Below are 17,500 nucleotides of genomic sequence, written 5' to 3'. Positions count from 1 at the left end.
TCTGTGATGCTGGCACATTTGGTGTTGACTGTCGCCAGTTCTGTCACTGTCTGGATGGACCATTTAACTATGTAAACGGAGAATGTACTGGAGGATGTAAACAAAACTGGACTGGGACAACATGCAGTGGTATGGTATAACTCGTAACATACAGATCAGTTATCCTAACTGAAGACTAACACTAGTTGTAACAAAAGTTAAAGTTTGTTTTGTTTAACGACATCACTAGAGAACATTCATGTATTAATCTTCGGCTTCTGGTTGTCAAACATTTGGCAATCTTTGACATGAAAGTTAAAGTTCGTTTTGTTTTACGACACCACCAGACCACATTGATTTATTAATTATCGGCTACTGGATATCAAACATTTGGCAGTCTTTGACATGCAAATTAAAGTGGGTTTTTTTAACGACACCACTAGAGCACATTGATTTATTAATATTCTGCTACTGGGTGTCAAACATTTGGCAATCTATGACACGAAAGTTAAAGTTAGTTTTGTTGAATGACACCACTAGAGTCGTGGTACACCGGCTGGAACGAGACATATCCCAATGGGCCCATCGACGGGGATCGATACCAGACCGACCGCGTATCAATCGAGCGCTTTACCACTGATGTACGTCCCGCCCCTAGCAACAATTATGACATGCAAATTAATTAATCTACTTCTTAATTAATCTACTTCTGTATGAAGCAATTTGAAAAGTTAAAGGATAATGAAAGAGAAAGAGAGACAGAGAGAGAGAGACAGAGAGACATACAGACATACAGACAGACAGAGAGACAGAGACATAGAGACAGACATACAGACATACAGACACGCAGGCACACAGAGAGAGACAGAAAGATAAAGAGAGACAGAGAGACATAGACATTAAACGCGTATCAAATCACTATGGCGCGTCTGGGAAGGAAAGGTAGTGGGTCGTTTTGTCATGTTTTGGTCTACAAAAGTGAAATGACCAATATAATTGTCCAAATAATTAGAACATCAGTACTTTATATCATCAACAGTTATTCTGAAACTATACGAGTGTTGGTGGTGTTTTGGGATTCCGAAAAATAAAGGCATTATAATAAATATTATTGTCATTTTGGCAAAACAGTTGCTAATATATCATTCAAAATATATTAATAAAAAACTGTATTTTAAGAACATTAAAATAATATCTACAAGTAATATATTCGGAAACAAATGTAATATTAATAAATATGAAAAAGTGTGTGGAAGCCATTTGTAAAACATTTATTCATACTGAGGATGATGAATACAATGTAAATTATTGTTTTAAAAAGCAAAAAAGTGTTGTGTAGAACAACCAGTTCAATAGGATCTCATTAAATTGGAACCAGTTTTATCAACTTCACTTTACCTATTTTATGTCGCATTCCATCAGTCAGTTATGAGTTATGTCTATGCATTCCGTTTGTTCTAAATACGCTGATTGGAGTTGTGTCCTTGAATGTAAAATATATTGCTAAGTGTAGAAAGAATATGAAACAATTAATTCATTTTGTATTTCTACATTTTCAGAGTGTGATTCTGATCACTATGGTCCTCTGTGTGAGAAACCTTGCTCCAGCAGACACTGTGATGAATCACGTGGTAAATCATCATGTAACAAAACGACTGGACGATGTGATAACGGATGTAGAGCAGGATGGAAGGAACTAGATTGTACAAAGGGTAAGACCAACTGTGTATTTGTTTGTTTATCAATTAAGTTCATGCTTCTATCCAATTAAGGTTCAAGCACGCTGTCCACACACCTCAGCTATCTAAGCTGCCTGTCCAGGGTCCTGTCCCGCGAAGTGATTTTAGCCCTACTATCGTTGTAAATACCTACCATGGAGACCTTAATTTCTGTTTACGAACGCCAAACCCGTTCCACGACGCGGCGTAGCGTACTATCGTTGTAAATTACTGTGAAAATTTACAATAGGCACGAACTTTCAAATGGCAGTTAGATGATGATTTGATGATTTTCTAAGAAGGATACTACTTTTTGTGTAAAAATGGATCTAATTAAATATATACGAAATGCCTTTTATGAAACATACGACCTTCACGAAAATACGGAAGATAATTCTCTTGTCTTAAGCATTCGGCAATTATTGCTTAGCAAATAAACTGACAAAGTTACCTCATGGATGTCCCATGCCAATAAATACATCAAAGATATTCAATATTCAAACGTTGGTAACCAATTTATTATTTAACTAATTCGTACTTCTTTGTAAGGAAGATTTTAATCATTAAAGGGGCACTTCCGACTAACGTAAGGTTTCTTTGTGAAACGGCTGTAAAATGTACGGTGCCAGTTGTAAAACTCACCTTAATTCACTACAATTAACTTTAGTTAAGATTCGTTAGTGCAATGAGGCCCATGACAGTGGTTAGTGGTTAGTTGTGATTAATTGTTAGTAGGAACCGGTAAAGAGATGCAAACGCAGTACTTATCACCCTTATGTCCGATGGCTCAGCCACTACACTATCAGTAGACCAACTGTAATGTTTAGCAGTTATTACCAGTGAGGCAGACTATGCTTAATTTTTCCGAACACCTGCTAGTATCATTTTGCACAGTGATTCATGTGTGCTGGCTTGCATATTTTAGAGTGTGATTCTGGTCACTATGGTCGTATACATATGTTTTTCACAAAACTAAATGCTATAAAAGTGTTTATACAGTTAAATAATTAATTAACTAAATTATGTATATTAAAAAATACGAACACAAATCATGACTACGATTTATATAGTGTCAAAAGATCAATAAATGTACACACAATACACACATATAAATAAATAAATAAATAAATAAATAAATATATATATATATATACTGAACAAAAAAAAACCTTCCGATTTGTAGATAAAGTATTTGTTGTGTTAAAGAATTCATTGTGTAATGAAATTATATAGGTAGTATTAGCCTTGATCTGTATTATCAGGATTCATGAATTTTATCGATTATTTTTGCACTGTTAATCGTCGACAACGTGAAATTCAATTTGCACATGCATGCATGGTTCGACATGTCCCGTGTAGTATTCGGTCAATTTTGTTTACTTGTCTTACTGACATTGTTGTCAAGTGAACGAAAACTCAAAACTTGTAAAACAATTAACGTTTTTTACATTGAAGCATTTTTAGTATGCCAAGAATACCCAATAATTTACGCGAGCGGAGTTCTAGTCGAGCGATACGAAATCTTCGCGTAAGATTTCAAACGACAGGAAGCACCAACGACTTGCCACCTCGTGGACGTCCGCGTGTTACAACACGTGGTCAAGACCGCTATATTATGAACACGCATTTGCGCAAATCGATTCCAAACTGCCACTGCTACTGCTGCTAACACACCTGGGCTTCACAATAACCGAATCAGTGGGCAAACTGTTCGTAATCGTCTGCGGGAGAACGGTTACACTGCACGACGTCCTTACGTCGGATGCGTTTTAACGCAACGTCATCGTCTAAACTAGTCTTAATTGGGCACGTGTACACACTCGTTGGATACGGCGACGCTGGAATACCATTCTTTTTTCGGATGAATCCCGATTTTCTTTACAACGTGGTGATGGCGGGTGCGCGTCTACGTTGGAGGAAATGAAACGCTATGCGACTGTTGTGTTCTTGAACGAGATCGTTTTGAGGGTGGGGGTTCTGTCATGGTCTGGGCAGCCATTGCCCTGGTTATCGTTCACCACTAGTCGTCATTGATGGCAATTTAAATGCTCAACGTTACCGCGATGACATTCTCGCTCATCACGTCATTCCTTTGTTCCATAACAACGCCAACATCTCGATTTTCAGCATGATGATGCCACCTCTCATACAACTAGAGACACTTGTAAATTTTCTTAGGACAAATAACATTGATTTCATTGATGACTGGCCCACTAAAAGTCCTGATCTCAACCCCATCGAACATGCCTGGGATAGTCTGGACAGACGATTGAGGCGTCGTCCCAACCCACCCGCTAACGTCAACGAACTTCGTCAAGCGCTCATTCAGGAATGGAACAATATTCCACAGGCAGAAATTCAACACTTTAGCGATACAATTCTATGCGCCTGCGATGCACTGCAGTGGTCAGTTTCAAGAGGTGGGCATACCAGTTATCAAGTGGGTGTTTTATTTTTAACCCCTACCCACACTTGGTCAACATTTATCCCAGTTTCTGTTAACCTATGGCCATGATTTTTGCACCAAACGATGCATCATGGAACACTCTTTAAACGCATATATAACAATTATTCCCCCGGTTTTCATCAAGTTATGTTCAAGAAAAGTTAGCGGAAGTTTCTTATTTTGTTCAGTATATATATATATATATATATATATATATATATATATATATATATATATATATATATATATCACCCACCTGTGAGAGGGATCACAGTGTAATAACATTTCCGTTCGTCACATTATGACGAACAGTTTTCACAGACAATCCTGTAATGTGATTGGCCACAGATCGGGGTTAACCTAATTCTTTGGGACTACTTTTTCGTTCACACTCCAGCACTGGTGAAAATTATCTGCAAAAGCTTAGGCTGCAAATTATGTCACCTAAAACTATTTAAACTGTATTATCAGCTTCGACCAAGCAACTTGTCATCCCCAGATAGCTCTTTCTATGTGTATTTAGCGACGAATTCTAAAACAACACAACCCGGCAACCAAACCTGGTTTAAAGAAAAGGTTAAGCAAGACGTTTGGCCTGGTAGGCATATTCAACGATATTTAATGTACATTGGTATATTGGTGTAGTCAAGTGGTGAAAAACGCGTCACGTCAGGAATGTTGAAACATATGAACATTGTTACTGCATATCGCTGCCGCTCAGCCTTATGAGTTGGCTGGGGAACCTATTGTTTTTGCTGAGATTTTGTTTTAAGCTATCTGTTTTATCATTTTCTGACAAACGTTTTGGGCCGATTTACCTGAAATTTGGTCGGTAGTTTGGTGTATCGGGTGATTGATCGTGTTAAAAAATGTATGTATTGGTTATGTGTATTTGCCTCTATCGCGAATTATGTGACATTTGTTATCCAAAACAATTCTTCAGCCGGCTGCTTTATCATGTTATGAAAACCGGTCTAGGCCCATATAGCTGCAATTTGGTAGTAATTTAGGCCCACCAGGGGGAATTGATCGTATTTAAAAAAAATGTGTTCATAGATTGTGTGTATTGGCCTCTATTGCGAATTTCGTAGCCCAGTGGTAAAGCGCTCGTTTGATGCCCGGTTGGTTTGGGATCGATCCCTGTCGGTGGGCCCATTGGGTTATTTTTCGTTCCAGCCAGTGCACCACGACTTGTATATCAAAGGCCGTGGTTTGTACTACCCTGTCTGTGTGATAGTGCATATAAAAGATCCCTTGCTGCTAATCGAAAAGAGTAGCCCAAGAAATGGCGATAGCGGGTTTTCTCCCTCAATATATGTGTGGTCCTTAACCATATGTCTGACGTCATATAACCGTAAATAAAATGTACTGTGTGCGTCGTAAAATAAAATATTTCCTTCCTTCCTATCGCGAATGTCGTATTGTATGTCACTTTTTATGAAATTTACAAGTAAAAAATCTTGAAATTCTAGATTTAATTGCTGCTGCCTATCTATATAAAAGTGTTATAAAATTGAAGTAATTCATTGTTTACTTCCGGCTGAATTGGGATTTCTAATGTTAAGTCCAACACTTTTTGGGCAGTTTCGTTTTTTCATTTTTAAAACACGAAAATAAGTGTAAGTCGGAAAGTTTTGAAGTTACACAAATTTCATCTTTTAATGTTGTAATCTACTCTTTAGAGCGTAATAAACTGTCAATTTACTTTTTCTTTTTTTTAAATCACATAGATTTTTGCAAATGAAAATTGCACATATTTGCTCAGGTTGTATCTTTCAAGGCAACAGAAATAAAATGTGTATGTTATAATTAAAAATGTACTGCTTTATTCACATTTAAATGTAGGGTCAACTCAAACAAGAACCTTATGTGTTGGAAAGATGTATACCCGGACCACCAACACATACTGACACATTAACAAATGAAAAACGCGTAATTTTAGAGTTAATACAAAACCGTGATTATTCCTGCTAACTGGGGGCAGCCATTTTGTTTCGTTTTTGTGACGACCGGTGGTATAGCTTGGGCGAAGTGACGTCAGCTCCGTCCATCTCCTCTATGCACAGTGTAAACAAACACTCTAATTTACGACAAGGCGCTTCGCTTTCATCAATTGGACTTATAAAACAACATAAATGACTTGGTAGTATAATAAAGTATTTAACCAAGTATAGTTCAATTTGCATCAATCGAACGAAATGGAGTTTTTCTTTTTTTTCAAAAAACCAAAGAAAAAATGCATATTATTAGGCCTATTGGTAGGGTACGTTCGAGCAAAAACGACCACTCACGATACCCAGGTGTTACTTTTCTTTTCTTTGGGACGACGTAATTGGTCAGTTTTGTGATTTTAGATGGGAAAGTCTACTTAATCAAGGGTTTTACAAAACTACTTACAGTAATAAAGTTGGACGGCTGGATAATGCCCATTACGATTTGAGGGATATCCGTGCGGTTAACACACAATACCCTGTGATCTCAATAAAAGAGACACGTTTGTTTTTAGTGTGTCTAGACACGCTGTCTGGGGACCGTCTAAATATACACCTGCGAATCAGGAACCACAGGTACAGACCACGGAAAGAAAAGATCAATTAACCAAGAAAACACTCCGATTATTATTTCAGTACACGGATTAATTTATGTACAAAACATAATACAGTTATTTCAATAATTTGACAAATAATATATTATTGTTGCTGGCTTACTGGGATGGCTATTAATACAGAACATTGCGATGCATTCGCAAAAATCAGGTACGTTTTGTTTCTTCAGTTCGAATACTAATTCCTGACGTGACACGTTAGTTATTACGTAACCACTAGCTCGCCAGAGGGCGTATTTACTGGGATGGTACAAAATGGCTGTGCCCGTTATATATAATAGCCGTCACATTCAACCGTTTTATTAATTAACTATATGATTATACTTGTTGATATTAAGCTATAAGGTGAATTATATATCATTGAATGTGCATACCAGGCCAAATGCCTTAATTGTCCCCTCCTTTAATGAAATAGCCAAAACAAAATAAATCATGCGCGCGTGGCTACTTTCAATTTGTCAAGATGTACTGGGCAATAGGCAATAGGTCAGCTCTGTTTGTAACAGGGCAGCCATCGACAGCTGGCCTTGTCGTTAAAGGGCCCGTATAGTGTTTTATTGTGTGGTGTTCTTAAAAGGTATTATTGTTGTTTGTAAATTAAGTTCTGGGACGATTTGGCTGAAATTCGGTAGTTGATTAGGTGACAGTATGTGCGTGTATGTGAATTAGGGGGTGGGGATGGGTGGGTAATTATTAGATACCACGAGTAAGTCTGAGTAATAAGTGACAGCGTGTATATAGGTTTTGCAGGTGGGTACTTATTGCTGTAATTAAATAATACAAATATGTGTCTGTAATGTACAGCTATTTTAGCTTGGGAATCCGCTTGCGGTTATGTTTATTATTACTATTATTGTATTGCTATTATTGTTATTATTATTTATTTATTTAATGTGACTATAATTGCTACGGGCTTCATTTCTACGAAATAGGCCTATTAATGTATATACCATGTTCGTGTCTTGCAGACAGTTCGTCATTTTTCCAACAACAAATACTCCAAGTCCGGGGGGGGGGGGGGGGGGGGGGGGGGGGGGGGGAACAGTTACCACAAACACACCAGGCCAAATTATCAAGTCTGTGTCCCCCTCTGAACAATTTCGGGTGGTTCGTTGTCTAGTGATGATACAGTTGTATTGGTTGAAACGACCACAGCACGCTTTTCTATTTCGGCAACGTTGTTCATTGGTTCAAACTGGAGCGGATGTAAAAAAAAAAAAATCCCACCTTTTTTCAGCCTCTTCCAAAAACACTTCTCTATCCATTTCGTACTCACTGTCGTAATCAATATTTGTTTGGTGGCTTCTTTTGTTCAGGTCAGGTCATAGGTTTTAGGCTTCTTCGTATCGCGTTTTCTTACTGCAGTAGGAGCTGACGCCACTTCCCATCCGGTTGTTGTGGACGTGGCTACCAAAAAAGGATGCAAGATGGCTGCCCCCAATTAGTAGCAAAAATATAGTTTTTTTAATTGATTCTACGCGTTTTTTTGTTTGTTTGTTTGCTTTTTGTTGTTGTTTTTTGCATTTTTTTAACTTTCGGTATCTGTTGGTAGACCGAATACGCATCTTTCAAATACATCAGGCTCATGTTTGAGTTTAGCCTTCCTTTAAATGACAGCCAGTTGGTGTCAACAAACGAATGGCTCGTTGTGTTAGTTTTTAGCATGGCCATTTTACAAACCTAATTGAAAAATTATCTGAAAATCATATTTCTCCAAAACGAAATTATCCAAATAAGTGCCCATCGCCATCAACAGCTATTCACTGATTTCCGAAACACACCATAGTGAAATCAGCACTTTGATTAGGTGCATTTACAAGATCCAATTCTACGGCGATGTCACTGACCCCAGCCGGCCCAATGATACAATGTTTCATATTATAAGCCTGATGTATGGGGTGTTTTCTTTGTGTGTTTTTTTTTCTCTCTCTCTCTCTCTCTCTCTCTCTCTCTCTCTCTCTCTCTCTCTCTCTCTCTCTCTCTCTCTCTCTCTCTCTCTCTCTCTCTCTCTCTCTCTCTCTGTGTGTGTGTGTGTGTGTGTGTGTGTGTGTGTGTTGGCGGGTTTTTCGTGTATTACATTACAATAGACCAATTCAATGTTCATCTTAATGATTACAAACCAAGATCGATCAGTTTAAGTAATAGTATCTTAGAAAAATGTGCCTGGTGCTATTTCAGAATGTTCAGAATTTACATATGGTGTGCGATGTGCTAACAACTGTCGTCAGCGAAATTGTTTTGGAAACTCAGATTGTGATCACGTGACTGGGAAGTGTGACCATGGCTGTGATCGAGGATATCAGAGTGAAGATTGTACAACGAGTACGTATTCGATATATTACACACATTAAAAACATCAGTAGACTCTGCAGTGAGTACGTATTCAAGATATTATTCACATTACACATATCAATCAGTTGTACCACGAGTATGCATTCAAGATATTACACACATGAGGCATATCAGTACATTGCACCACGAGTATGCATTCAAGATATTATACACATGAGGCATATCAGTACATTGTACCATGAGTATGCATTCAAAATATTACACACATTACACGTAGCAGTACATTGTACCACGAACATGCATTGAAGATATTACACACATTACACGTATCAGTACATTGTACCACAAGCATGCACTCAGGATATTACACACATTACACGTATCAGTGCATTGTGCCACGAAATATATTGCATACATTACACGTATCAGTACATTGTACCATCAGCATGCATTCAGAATATTACACACGTTACATATATCTGTAGATTGTACACGAGTATATATTCAGTATATTACACACATTACACATATCAGCTGATCGTACTTTCTATATGCATTCAATACAGTACATACATTACACATATCAGTAGATTATACCACGAGTATGTATTCACGATATTGCACACATTACACATATCAATATACTGTACAACAAGTAGGTATTCAACATATTGCACATTTACACATGTCAGTAGATTGTATTATGGGTATGTATTCAAGATATATTACACACGTTACACGTATCTGTAGATTTTACAACGAGTATGTATTCAATATATTACACGCACTACACATATCAGTAGGTTGTATTATGAGTATGTATTCAAGATATTACACACACATATCAGTAGATCATACCTCAAGTAGGTATTCAAGATATTACACACACTACACATATCAGTAGATTGTATTATGGGTATGTATTCAAGATATTACACACGTTACACATATTAGTATACTGTACAACGAATCTGTATTCAACATATTAAAAAACACTACACATATCTGTAGATTGCATAACGAGTATGCATTCAATATATTGCACATATTAAACATATCTGCTGATGATACTTTCTATATATATTCAACATACTACACACATTACACATAACAGTACTCAAGGCACAAGAAGTATGCAAGTATACATATCGATAGAATGCTTTACAAGTATGTATTTAAGATATTATCTGAAGAATGTATTCAAGATATTACACCTATTGCACACTACCAAAGATAGTACACATATTACATAAATCAGTAAATTTTACGTTGAGTTTGTATTCAAGACATTACAAATCGTAGGTAGATTGCATTATCGGAATGTTTTCTATATATCACATAATATTGTGTCAATTGTACTAGTAATATGCATATAAAACAATATAGGTACTAAACAATTAAGTATTCAAAATATTACACACATTATAAGTAGACTCATACTAAACAGATTATGAGTTATACCAAACATATTTTCGCTAGACAAACATTTTAAGAATTGCATTTTTAGGTTTGAACTTTAATATCGTATTTACCAATTCCTTAAATACAGTTTAAATATAATCACTAAATACTGAACAAAGATCACTGAATGAATTGTATATCAAATACTGGATTATACATGTATATGCAGTAGGTATATCATGTTCAAAAAGGTATATTATATTCAAACAGAATATTATATAAAATGTATTTTAAAATATTTGGTGTTATCTTAAAACACAGGAACTTGTGCATGCACAAGTGTTTTGGGGTTTTAGTTTTTTTTAGTTTTTAGGGAACATAATGTTGTTCAAAACCTGCAGGCTTCCTCTCTTTATCTATTGAAAAAGGTATATAAATACTTATTACAACGCCATATTTCTATATACGTGGATGTGTAATTAAACAAATCCCTTTTCTTTCTTATCTGCAGTGTGTCCGTCTGGAAGATACGGTTACAATTGTAATATGTCCTGCGAGGAGAGGAAATGTGATAGAAACTCGGTGTGTGACAGATATAATGGAACATGTCACAGTGGCTGCCTCAAAGGCTGGGAGTTACCAGATTGCATCACTAGTATGTGTCATGCAACTTCTATAACATTTGAGGATCACATAATAATTAGACGGTCCCTTCTTATATCCGTCGATAAATAATTACCAACTGTAACACGTTAAAACTCTTGACGTGAAAAACATTTCATTCGAGACATAAAGTTAATAATAATTTTAAAATCGATTTTTATTTTTATTAACGCATAATTTACTGCATCATCATCGAATTAGTGACATATTCACAGCAAGTATTCAAGTATTTTTAAACAGACAAAACCAGCATGTAAACCTCGGCACAGAATTTCATTATTTTACTTACCACTATTATTAAGCACCCATTACAAATAACTGGATCACGGCTTCTATGTTTACAGAATGTCAACATAATACGTTTGGACCTAACTGCTTGTTCAACTGTACTGAACGACACTGCAAGGAAGACAACTCAATATGTGATGTTGAAGACGGTAATTGTCAAGACGGCTGTCAGCCAGGCTGGACGAATGCAAATTGCACTAAGAGTAAGAGAAACATTTGTAACTATTAATCATTTTAGTCGACTACATAATCGAAATGTTTTGAAGACATTTATTACTAACAGTGAGTAACCGTGTTGCATCATGGTCTAAGGTGGCCGATGAACCTGCCAATCGCAGCATCTTGTTGCTCTGAAGGTTATGTATATTACTGATGTCAAAATATCCATTAAAGTCCGATTAATTTTTTTCTAAATAATTCATCTCGTTAATACAACAGATGCACAAACTGTTAGACGAAAATGTAGCCACATTAATTTACCTTTCTTTTAAAATAATAATAATAACTTCATTTAATAAATTTATTTTTAAAAGTCTATATATATTTATATAGATATATATAGATAGATATATATATATACATATATACATATATACACATACATACATACATACATACATATATACATATATATATATATACATATATACATATATACATATATAGATAGATAGATAGATTGATACATAGATAGATACATACATACATACATACATACATACGTACATACATACACACATACACACACAGACATACATACATACATACATGCATACATACATACATTCATACATACATTTATACATACATACATACATATGGTGCCAGTGCGTTAATATCTATGTATGTAATAGTCAACCTCGACATACATACAATATATAGATATTCATACATCAATACATACTAGCCAGTGCCAGGTCTGCCCACTGTTTCATGCGCGTAAGCGGGATCGACCGCGTAGATTGTAGGCCCCATGCATATGGTTGAGTTAAAGAAACTTCCTTTTTATGGAAGATTCGATAGCTCAGAGCGTATCGTGGTTAGTCTTGCAATATGCGGGCGAATCGGTGCCACAGGTTCGAGTCCCAGCAACCGCATGGGACAATTTTTGAGGCCAGAAAGGATTTAATTATCCCCTGCGCCAGTGCGTTAATATCTATGTATGTAATAGTCAACCTCGACATACATACAATATATAGATATTCATACATCAATACATACTAGCCAGTGCCAGGTCTGCCCACTGTTTCATGCGCGTAAGCGGGATCGACCGCGTAGATTGTAGGCCCCATGCATATGGTTGAGTTAAAGAAACTTCCTGTTTATGGAAGCTTCGATAGCTCAGAGCGTATCGTGGTTAGTCTTGCAATTTGCGGGCGAATCGGTGCCACAGGTTCGAGTCCCAGCAACGGCATGGGACAATTTTTGAGGCCAGAAAGGATTTAATTATCCCCTGCGCCAGTGCGTTAATATCTATGTATGTAATAGTCAACCTCGACATACATACAATATATAGATATTCATACATCAATACATACTAGCCAGTGCCAGAGAACAATTACAACGGTACCGACTGTACAGGTATAACACAATTACAATGTGTTCATTTTTTTTGCAGACAAAATCTTTACTAATGTCAAATCTATTTGACAGGCTTGGTTTTACATTTTTGAAATAAAAGATTTAGGAACTAATAATGGTGATTAGGTGTACTAATTAAAATAAACTGTACATTCTATTAAAATGTTTTATCCTCCCTATAAATATATATATATATATATATATATATATATATATATGACACAGACGGACAGACAGTTAGATATATATAGAGATAGATATATAGATAGATGGATAGATGGATAGATAGATACATAGATACATACATACATACATACAAGGTCAATTTTTTTTTTTTTTTAGAGAAAGAGAGAGAGAGAGAGAGAGAGAGAGAGAGAGAGAGAGAGAGAGAGAGAGAGAGAGAGAGAGAGAGAGAGGATATTTCATGGGGCTTTTTCGAATACGATTTTTATGTCAACCAGTGATGTGTGAAAACATCTCGAGTTGACATAAAAATCGTATTCGGAAAACACCATGAAATGGTCTACATGTATTTATTATATACATATTTCCTAATTTTTGACAATATATTTCACTTTTTGGTCATATCTTTCACTTATCCTATCGAAAACGCGTAACGTCATGATATATTTCTTCCTATGGAACTTTCCCAGAAAATTTACTTGACCATAGACTTTTAAAAAGAAATTTAAATAAAATATATTTTTATTAACATTTATTTAACAATACTGCGGTGCAAACATACCTGATAACGCGATCCTCTAAAAACTCCCACAAAAAACAAAACGAGTCGAACGCCGTTAAATTCTTACACTTACACTCGATGACACTACATTGTGTCATTATTATGCAGCTTCGTATTCAATTCGTTTTAGATATTTTGTCGTAATTGCACTTCGTATCCCTTTTTTATAGATACAGTTGTTTAAATTACACTTTTTTTTTCTTCTTTTTTTTTTTTACATTCGGCCATATGCATTGGTAATACGAAGAAACGAGACAATGGGGTATAATTTAATCATGCACTTTTACTAAAAAAAAAAAAATACAATTTCTATATTTTCACTGTAGCTAAAAGACAGTGAAAATATGACTTTTCACCTGGTATGACTTTTATGGTTTCCGTAGATCTATATATATATATATACTACTCAAAAGAATTTAATGGTCAGACGATATTTTCAACATTATTTTCTGAATGTCAGTTATATTAGCTAGACCATAATATCACGCATGGTATTGTTCCATTTTGACGAAAGTGGGTCTAAGCAACCCATAAATGAATTAAAATCCACTGCCATTGACACTGTCGACTAGTTCTAATAGCGAAAACATGCTTACATTTGCACGTAAATTAGGGCGAAAGCGAAAGGTCTGCTAAGTGCCCATAGCTTGCTGTTTCACAAAGCGCTTCATTTGCACGCTTTGCACGTGTATTCCATGTTCCCAATGCTGAATTTCCGTATAATTGGAGCTTGCGTTCGTGTACGGTGCACACTCCAAATTCGATAATGGTACGACTTCAACTGACTATCGAAGATCGAGGAAGGGCTATTGCTTGGCTTCAGGATGGCAATACGCAAAGAAATGTTGCTCTGAGACTTGGTGTCAGTCAGAGTGACGTTGGCCGACTGTGGCAACGGTACCAAGCAACGAATTCTGTTCGAAATCGTCCACGTTCGGGAAGACCCCGAAGCACTACAAATAGAGAGGACCGCTACATCACCAATATGGCTCTACGTCAACGCACAACCACTGCACGCCGATTACGTGACAATCTGCGGACTGCGACTGGAACTCGAGTGTCTGATCAAACCATACGCAATCGTCTGAGAGCCAATAATCTACGCTGCCGTCGCCAGGCTGTTCGACCACCACTCCTACCACGTGACAGAACGGCCAGACGTCACTGGTGCACGCTTCATCTGCGGTGGCAACGTGTTCAGTGGGGTCGAGTGATGTTCACTGATGAGTCCAGGTTTAGTCTCCAGTTCAACGACGGTCGGGTTCGTGTCTACAGATGTCCTGGGGAGCGCTTCGCTGACGTTAACGTTAGACAACGTCACCGGTTCGGTGGTGGCAGCGTCATGGTGTGGGGCGGCATCTCTATCCACCACAGGACCCCCCACTATGTGGTGGATGGCAATCTGAATGGAATCCGCTATCTGAATGAGATTATCCGGCCGTGGTTCTCCCAGGCCTTCAGCAGATTGGCGGCGGGGGGCAGTTCTGCAGGATGACAATGCCAGACCCCACCGCGCCAGGGTGGTAACGGACTTTCTCAGACAACAAGGTATCGCCAGGATGGATTGGCCAGCATATTCGCCTGACTTGGCCCCAATAGAGCACGCCTGGGACGAATTAGGCAGGAGAGTTCGGGATAACCATGCCCCTCCGGCCAACCTTCATGATCTGGGTCAACTTCTTATGGCAGAGTGGCAGGCCATTCCCCAAGAGTTCTTCAGACGTCTGATCAACAGCATGAGGCAACGATGTGTCGAGTGTATTCGCGCCAGGGGGGGATTCACACACTATTAAAACGAATGTTCTAATGTGTAAAATCCATGTTTAACAACCTTCAACTTTGACAGCATGTCATATGACTTTCTTGTATACAGTGACGTTTATTTGTGGTTTTTTGTAAATATGTAACAATAAATAAAAAAATTGGTGTAGTTTACATCATCAATCTAATACACTCTGAAACTTATTTGGTTATACATTTTTGACCCTTAAATTCTTTTGAGTAGATATATATATTTCATTGCTATGTATGTAATATATATACTATATATATATATATATATGTATGTATGTATGTATGTATGTATGTGTGTGTGTGTGTGTGTGTGTGGTGTGTGTGTGTGTGTGTGTGTGTGTGTGTGTGCCTGTGTGTGAATATATTCATATATGGATGGATAGATTGGCACATACAGACGGACAGACAGTTATATATATATATTATATAAATATATATATAGATATATATATATATATATATATAATATATTTATATATGTATGTATGTATGTATGTATGTATGTATGTATGTATGTGTATATATGTATATATGTATATATATTATATATATATATATATATATATATATTATATATATATATATATATATATATATATATATATATATAGATAGATAGATACATAGATACATAGATACATACATACATACATACATACATACATACATACGTACATACATACACACATACACACACAGACATACATACATACATGCATACATACATACATACATACATACATACATACATTCATACATACATTCATACATACATATGGTGCCAGTGCGTTAATATCTATGTATGTAATAGTCAACCTCGACATACATACAATATATAGATATTCATACATCAATACATACTAGCCAGTGCCAGGTCTGCCCACTGTTTCATGCGCGTAAGCGGGATCGACCGCGTAGATTGTAGGCCCCATGCATATGGTTGAGTTAAAGAAACTTCCTTTTTATGGAAGATTCGATAGCTCAGAGCGTATCGTGGTTAGTCTTGCAATTTGCGGGCGAATCGGTGCCACAGGTTCGAGTCCCAGCAACCGCATGGGACAATTTTTGAGGCCAGAAAGGATTTAATTATCCCCTGCGCCAGTGCGTTAATATCTATGTATGTAATAGTCAACCTCGACATACATACAATATATAGATATTCATACATCAATACATACTAGCCAGTGCCAGGTCTGCCCACTGTTTCATGCGCGTAAGCGGGATCGACCGCGTAGATTGTAGGCCCCATGCATATGGTTGAGTTAAAGAAACTTACTTTTTATGGAAGCTTCGATAGCTCAGAGCGTATCGTGGTTAGTCTTGCAATTTGCGGGCGAATCGGTGCCACAGGTTCGAGTCCCAGCAACGGCATGGGACAATTTTTGAGGCCAGAAAGGATTTAATTATCCCCTGCGCCAGTGCGTTAATATCTATGTATGTAATAGTCAACCTCGACATACATACAATATATAGATATTCATACATCAATACATACATACACACATACACACACAGACATACATACATACATACATGCATACATACATACATACATTCATACATACATTCATACATACATACATACATATGGTGTACCACCGAGAAGGATTGCAATAACGTGATTTGTTTATTCTCAAACACTATTCCCCATGCCATGCATTATTTAAATCTTTATATAATTTAACAGAGTGTGATGCTGGACAGTATGGTCCAGAATGCAATTCCTCGTGCAGTGCCAGACACTGTAAAGCTAATGATGGATCATGTGATCACTTGACTGGTTTATGTAGTGGACCATGTGAAGCTGGTTGGCAAGGAGACGACTGCACACTCAGTAAGTACATAGAGTCATGTTCTAGGTGAATTATTTTGTTTATTTTGTTGTTTTTGTTTATATATATAGATATAGTATATATATATATATATAGTATATATAGATATTATATATATATATATATATATATTAGTTTTCCGTGTATATAAATTTT

The 17,500-nt window shown here is 36.7% G+C and overlaps 1 protein-coding gene across 1 annotated transcript in view; it reads left to right on the top strand.

Annotated features, from left to right (window-relative positions):
• LOC121366357 (multiple epidermal growth factor-like domains protein 10) overlaps positions 1 to 17,346 on the top strand; it is a gene marked incomplete at its 3' end in the record, with an annotated part of 18,084 nt that extends 738 nt beyond the window's left edge. Inside the window, exons 2-6 of the mRNA XM_041490838.1 lie at positions 1,539 to 1,691; positions 8,927 to 9,070; positions 10,953 to 11,096; positions 11,449 to 11,541; positions 17,200 to 17,346. Of these exons, the coding sequence (XP_041346772.1) occupies positions 1,539 to 1,691; positions 8,927 to 9,070; positions 10,953 to 11,096; positions 11,449 to 11,541; positions 17,200 to 17,346 (681 nt within the window). The remainder of the gene's footprint in view (positions 1 to 1,538; positions 1,692 to 8,926; positions 9,071 to 10,952; positions 11,097 to 11,448; positions 11,542 to 17,199) is intronic.
• Positions 17,347 to 17,500: the final 154 nt, after the last annotated feature.

This window comes from Gigantopelta aegis, unplaced genomic scaffold (genome assembly GCF_016097555.1).
Source record: "Gigantopelta aegis isolate Gae_Host unplaced genomic scaffold, Gae_host_genome ctg5406_pilon_pilon:::debris, whole genome shotgun sequence".
NCBI lineage: Eukaryota > Metazoa > Mollusca > Gastropoda > Neomphalida > Peltospiridae > Gigantopelta > Gigantopelta aegis.
The sequence above is the reverse complement of the archived record's forward strand: the minus strand, read 5'-3'. Positions and strand labels throughout refer to the sequence as shown.